This window comes from Engystomops pustulosus, chromosome 2, assembly GCF_040894005.1.
Source record: "Engystomops pustulosus chromosome 2, aEngPut4.maternal, whole genome shotgun sequence".
Classification (NCBI taxonomy): domain Eukaryota; kingdom Metazoa; phylum Chordata; class Amphibia; order Anura; family Leptodactylidae; genus Engystomops; species Engystomops pustulosus.
The window spans coordinates 178,869,589-178,876,955 of record NC_092412.1 but is presented as its reverse complement, the minus strand read 5'-3'; the positions used below and the strand labels follow the sequence as shown (position 1 = coordinate 178,876,955).

General features: G+C 38.5%; 1 protein-coding gene across 3 annotated transcripts in view; it reads right to left on the bottom strand.

Moving 5' to 3' along the window:
* Positions 1-5,418: 5,418 nt before the first annotated feature.
* RASSF5 (Ras association domain family member 5) overlaps positions 5,419-7,367 on the bottom strand; it is a 76,358-nt gene continuing 74,409 nt past the window's right edge. Inside the window, exons 5-6 of one of the 3 annotated variants that reach the window (XM_072137431.1) lie at positions 6,586-6,701; positions 5,419-6,435 (exon numbers count right to left, since the gene is read on the bottom strand). In XM_072137431.1, coding sequence (XP_071993532.1) covers positions 6,283-6,435; positions 6,586-6,701 — 269 coding nt within the window. In that variant the 3' untranslated portion in view covers positions 5,419-6,282. The remainder of the gene's footprint in view (positions 6,436-6,585; positions 6,702-7,367) is intronic. The other 2 variants (XM_072137430.1, XM_072137432.1) reach the window with 2 other exon arrangements.

Genomic DNA, 7,367 nt, shown 5'->3' with positions numbered 1-7,367 from the left:
CTGTCAGTAGTTTTCTGAAACCTATGGCAGCAGAATAGAAATGAATAGCACACTACAGCACTGTGGTAGCTTTTATTGGATGTGCTGTACAGCTGCAGGTGTACCACTCCACTTTCAATCTCCAACCAGTCTATTCCAACTAATAATGGACCTTTGGGTGATACCTTCTGAGCACTGAAGTTTTACTCAGCAACTGCCAAGCACAGGAGTGAATTAGGATCTTTCCATATCTAATGACAGACATGGAGTATAGTATATGAGACTTCTGTTATACCTCTTGGACGCCTTACTGGACTTTCCAATCCCAGCTCAATGGAGTGCAGGATGGACTCCATTGATCAGACATTCATCCTACGATTTAGGGGTACATTTTGTTGAAGGAAATATCATATGAGACCTAAAATTTTTTTTACTCATAAAGGGAATATATCATGCCTTGTACGCTAGTTTTCTGTCGCTTGGCCAAGGGAGGGGAGCTCTGAACTTCTGTAGAATTATCCGTCTTAGTATAATTTATGGAGTCCATTATGCACCATAAAGTATAAGTATAATTAATACATTTTTTTTTGGGGGGGGGGGGGGGCAGCTGAGCTTAATTTTTGCAGATTGGGGATTGCAGCCAAGAATTATGTTTTGTAAAATTTCAGTAGAATCCTGGATTCTAAAAGGTCAAGTAACTGGCAGTGAATAGGAAACTTTATTAGGGTGTATTAAGTGTAATATGGGTGTCCCTATGAGGATCCTATACTTGCCCTATTAACGTTTTCTATCGGTGGCCTCCCCTTCAATATTTAAAGCCTGGAAAACCTGTTAATGTGATAGTTGCCATTTACAAGTGTAGGCTCCAACATCCAGTCATCCATATTCATTCACATTAGCCAGCAATGTTTGAATTAGTTTTAATATTCTTACGGTATATATATTATACAGTACACGGATATTCTCTATACTCTTTATATACTTTCCAACTCTGTTCAAGAAGATATAAAAAAAAAACGCAGCAGCAAAGAAAAATTTCAGACACACAGCTGCATGAAGCAAGGCACTTCCAGCAATGTAATGTTTGCTGGGTCACATCACGGGGCACATTGTTCAAGATGGCCACCTTTGTAGCATAATAAACTATTTACTCTTTAGTCCAAGGCTTCTTCTATTCATGTGCAGATGTACAGCAGACTTATCCAGTCAGGCTCAACATAGGAATAGTGACAGGTTTCTTCTTTTCTCCCATTTTGGTGGGATTTGTGCCTTTGTGCTGTTTGTCTGCTTTACAGTTTTGTCTTTCATTGTTTGGGATACAGTTCTACTTGCATACATTTTGATTTTCATGTAATTTTTATCCTCTTTGCTAACCAAGTTCTGTTCACATTAGACTTGGCTTCAGACCACAACAGAAACCCTGCTGGATTTTTCCTAGGTTTTCCTAGCTTGATAGACCTCATTGTGGTTCATTTCATTCTGATGGCAAGATAAGCCTGTATGTTGACATCTTCACTTGATCAAATTTAGTGCAGTGGTCTTTTTTAATATTGCTTGGGAACTTTTAAAAAATTTTTAGTAAAAAAATGAAATGAAGGTTTAAAAAAAAAATGAAGAAAAAGTTAATATTCCATAAAAGTGACTAGTCATTATTTTGGTCGCTTTTGCAATTCATTTTGTTTTGTTTACATTTCTGGTAAGTGCTGATCTGCACTGTTACTACATTTTATGTCTTAAAAGACTTTAGGAAAAATGTATCAAGCTGTCTGCTCCAATATTTTTGGCGCATATGTCTTCTGTCACATTTGTTAAAGATTTTAGACCATTTTTAGGCACTATTCTAACTTCAACTAAAAGAAGTGGTCTTTGGGACAAAAAGTCTGAGTCTCAAGAAACTATGCTATATTTTGGTCTAGTTCACAAGAGTAAATCAGTCCAACTAATAGCTGGTCTTAAAGAGAACCTGTTGCCACATTTTCACAAAAACAGCTACTGATAGTTAATAGGGCTCTATGGGAACCTAACTGACACCCTTCTTTTAGCTAAAAATTTTCCCTCATATCCACATAAATCAACTTTGTTAGATCAGAGGGTACGTGTCCTGCTTGGCCGCCCCTCCCCAATCTACTGCTCCCTATGTTTCATGCCTCTTCTTAGCATGTCATGTGACCAGGGTGACCTCATCTAATGTCCCGTTATATTTACAATGTCTATACCATATATGTATCACAGCAGCCTCCATGGACTTCTACTCCTACCCATCCTCCTTGGAGGCTGCTGTGGTTTCATATGATCAGATATGTTTATCCATGTATGTAACAGGATCTTTGACGTCATCCTGGTCAAATGACTATAAGTGACTGTGATGTAATAGAGTGCTTTCTCTCAATGTTCCATACAGCAGAATATCATAGCACTTAGACCTGTCAATCAGGAACAATCCAGAGCAGGGCAATGCAATGCAAGTAAAATTTAATATGCAAGACTCACATCAGGTGATTTGCATATTACCGTAGTTTACAAACTGATTTTTTTTACATTGCAGCCATGGAAAGGAACCGTTTAGGGATAAGGGCAATGCTTTTTAATCAGCCTTTTTATGAAATCTTTATTTTGGGTGAATTACTTTGCATAACAGGATCTCTTTAAGTACGACTCCACATTCTAAAATACAGATTTCTCATCGAGCAAAATGAGGCTTCATGCACACGATGCAGACTGCGGCGATCACAATAGAAAAGAGCAGGGAATGGGAACTTCTCTATGGGTCGGCTCATATATTGGGCCAAGTAATCCACAAATGTGGGCATTAGTCCAACTGAAGAAACAGCTAGTACACAGTACCAAAACAAGTTTGTGGGTATGAGGCCAAGACTGTATCATCTAACTCTGCACTGGTCTATTCTATCAATTTATCTCCCTGCTTGTCTGTTTAATAATGAATATCTCTCTGCTTTGGATTGGATATAAACAATATAGAGGGAAAATCACAATCTACCATGTAATCTGAACTGTAAGGATCAAAAACATAAAATACAAAAAAAATGAATACACATTTTTCTACCACTAGATAAGTGGTTAAAATGACATGGACAAGTTTCCACTGAAAATGTATTTAATTGTGGTCTCTGCGTTCCCAAGATCTCATCAACACTTGGAAGTTCTTTGTTTTGTGTTTTCCCAAACGAAAAACTTTGTTGTGCTGAAGGAGAATGTTTATGTAGATGTTATGTACCAAAGTAACATCAACTTAAAGGTAGTCATCCAGCTGTTAAATCGGCCTAAAAGAAAAACTATTCTTGTGTATGATACTTTATAAACTTTCTAGATAATGATCTTTATGCATGTAAGCTTTTAGGCGCACGACAGTCACAACACTGTTCCTACCTGCTGCAAGATTTATTTTCTTTCTATCATAATCAATCTTTTCTGCTTAAGTAGCTGATCTGCTTGGATGGGCCAGGAAGGCTTGTCTTCATTCAATACATGCATTAATGAGTCTTGGCTATTAATTACCCTGTTTTTGGTTCCCTGTCTGTCCTTCCTTGAATCACTTTAGGAGTACTAACTACTCCATACTGGGGATACCCTATATGAACTGCTATTTCAGAAGTACTCTGACCTAGGCATGTAGCCATATTTGTTACTGTTGCTTAGAAGCGGGAAATGGTTTTGCGAACCAGTCGACTTGTAAAGATAGTAACTATGACCATTCTTTTGCGAACACATGTGCCTGAGCTTTGAAGGCAAAAGGTACTCAAAATGAAGAACAGTGTGACATTTCTATATCCAGGTAATGTTAAAAAATTTTTTTCCTGCCAAGCACACATCTCCTATTTATGGCACCTACAATCACAGTTCTTACACTATTTTAAAGCTAAGAATCATGAATCTGTATTCGAGTTCTCAACCACCTTTATCCACTAAAATGCCTGGTTTTCTGGAGCCTAGAAATGCAATCCTCCAAGTAAATAGAACATGTTCCTTGGTGCTGCTGCTACACCGTGGTTGTATTCTACTGCTTGCGGTCTTGGACCTCTTACAAATCACATATTGATGACCCATTCTAAGGATAGGTCATCAGTATGAAAAAATAAGGGGCCAGGCAAGCAACATCATATTTTTACCTGAATATATTTACGTTTCTTTGTGCAGTAGATTATGGTAGAAAAAACTAACTGGAACTTTGCTATATTTATACATTGCAAAGTTGCTTTCTTCTAAATGAAAACTATTGCAGACTGATACAAATAAGGCTTATTCTTTGTAATTTCATACCCTGTAATGCCAGCTGTATTTCAAGTCTATAAACAGTTTATCCAGTTATATTGACTCTACCTTGATAAACCAGAATCACAGCCTGTTAGATCTGTAAAATCTAGATGGCAATGATGTTATTATTTTCCTTTTTAGTGAGCTCATTTCAGCATAAAAATACATTTTATAATTATGTAAATGAGACAGAAGTGCTTTGGAGGGTTTTACCAGAGCCCCTCCTGGTTCCGGCTTTCCTGGCTTATACAAGCTTCCCACAGCACTTCTACAATGCCATCTGCATCCTCTGGACCTCCTCCCCCAGCCGGTGTCATCGGCCTCTTCTATGCAATTCCAATGCATGCTCTGAATTGCTTGCATTGTGCAGCCACCTGCTATTGATAGCAGCTATGCAACCTAACATGGAAACAGCTTTAGAGTCAGTAGCTGGTGACTGCTCAATGCAGAAGATAGAAGTGCTGTGTGGGAAGTGTATTAGCCAGCTGGACTCTTGGCTCACTTACATAATTATAAAATGTCTTTTTATATAGAAATGGCTTCACTGCAATCTCAGTGTACACAGCTTATGATGCTGGTTTATCAAGGTAAATTTTGATGATATATTTGCTTTAAGATGATTAAACTACATCCATAAGCAATAGAGATGAGCGAACATGCTCGTCCGAGCTTGATGCTCGGTCGAGCATTAGGGTACTCGAGACGGCTCGTTGCTCGGACGAGTATTTCCCCTGCTCGAGATCGAGCATTTAATTAAAAAAACACAGTGAAGAACAATGAAGAATAGAATAAAAACAGTGAACACAGGATCATTTAAGATAAAAACACAGTGCAGAACACAGTGCAGAATAGATTACAGATGTTCGGCACATCTGCTTACTTGTCGGGAGATACGCGCGGAACGGCGCGAACAAAATAGCATGTGAAGAACAATATATATGTGTGTAAAGAACACATTGCAGATGTTTCCATACATCTGCAATGTCTTCTTCACACATATATATTGTTCTTCACATGCTATTTTGTACGCGCCGTTCCGCGCGTATCTCCCGACAAGTAAGCAGATGTGCCGAACATCTGTAATCTATTCTGCACTGTGTTCTGCACTGTGTTTTTATCTTAAATGATCCTGTGTTCACTGTGTTCACTGTGTTCACTGTTTTTATTCTATTCTTCACTGTTCTTTACATCTGCTAACTTGTCGGGAGATAATATACGCGCGGAACAGTGAAGAATAGATCGCAGATGTTTGCAAATTATCAGAAGACATTCTTTTTCAATTAAATAACACATTTTATTCCCGAACCATGGTCCCTTTGAAAAATGCTCGGGTCTCCCATTGACTTCAATGGGGCTCGTTACTCGAAACGAGCACTCGAGCATCTGGAAATGTTCGGCTCGAGTAACGAGCACCCGAGCATTTTAGTGCTCGCTCATCTCTAATAAGCAATCCATCCACTAAGGTCGTTCTTTATGGAGAACTTCTTTGCAATTAGAATGACTTAAAGCAGATCTAACTATTCACAAACGATTGAATAACTTCACTGTGTGCAATAAATAAATAAATAGTACAATTATTTAATGGGAGAAGAAGACATGGCCTACGACTGGAAAGCCTTGCCATACCATGATAATTCACAAACAGTAATTATGGCTCTTGATCGTTGTTCACCTGAAATGGTCCAAGCTCCTGATACCTTGTTACAAGGTGGTCTCGGGGACATCTTGGCTGCCTTATTAGTATAAAATGCTAAGTAAAGGCTATGGCCCTGAGATGTTGAAGCCTTTTGTTTTGGTCCACAATGCTATGTGTCTTAATGGGTCAAAAAGTGCAAATTACTCCTGCCTTGACATGTCCTTGAAAGGCACAAATTGAAACATTTGTAGCCTGTAATTATTTGTATTATTCTTTCCTCTTCTGTGCCTTGTAGGCAATCCTTTACAAGAATGGTATATGTTCTTCTGCCGATGACCTGTGGATGCCGCCTCCAGGATGAAAATGTCCAAGTTCTCTCCATTGGAGATTTACATTTAGAGAGGATTTTTTGTGGCAACTGTGAGAGCGTCCTGCAAGTGCTCACGAAAGGCAGCATATTTCTTCTGCACCTGCTGTACTTTCTCCTTTTCTTCTTTATCCAATATCAGCAAAAAGTTTTGTAGTTCTGGAACTGTAAAAGCTTCCCACTGTTGGAAAATAATGTACACATGTAAAACACTGTAGGTAATACATATTTGTATTGCAGACGCTTCTACAGCACCACAATTACCATATAAAACCCATTAAATGGCGTAGTACTGGGACAACCCCTTTAAGTGAAATGTTATAATACTCACTTGAACTTCTCCGGTCTCATTTTCCTTTAGTACAAAGCTGAGCTTTTCCGTTTCTGGTCCAGCTATAAGACGCAGGTATAGCGGATGTTCTGTTAGTGCAAGCTTCTGAAAGAGAACTAGAGAATTGCAGGTGTTAAACTATGTAATAACGAAATACTTGTAGTACAACCAAACTACATTTATCAGAAGTGTCTGAGGTAAAACTGATCTAGCTGCCCATGGCAACCAATCACAGCTTAGTTTTCATTTTATAAACAGCTGAGTGAAAATGAATGCTGAGCTCTGCTTGGGTGCCATGAGCAACTAGAACAGTTCGGCTCTAAGATGCTTCTGGTAAATTTCGCCCTAAAAACTGTAACATTCTGACATGCAGTATAGCTAACATTTCAAATAGCTGTTTTCACCTTTTACATTCTGTTATTGTATAGTCATTCTTAGGCCATAATCAGACAGACCAAATGTGAACAGAACTTACCTAATAATTTGTTCCTGCAATAAATTTTAGAGTAGGTAAGTAGCTGTAGAAGGTTAGCGGAGAAAGGGAACGTTATTTTGTTGATCCACTTATTACATCGATCTTTGCAAAGTTTCTTCAAAATAAGTTCTAATGATTTGAGTTTACTTGATCCACGGAGAGGTGAGGGGGCTGAAGCAACTCTATGGCTCTCTGAACCTGGACTGCCCTATAGAAGGTGGTTCATCATGATTTGCGTCAAAAGTAGCCTAAATGTCCTTTCTGCTGCAATGTAAATTGTATGTCCATGGATAAAGTGCTACCAATG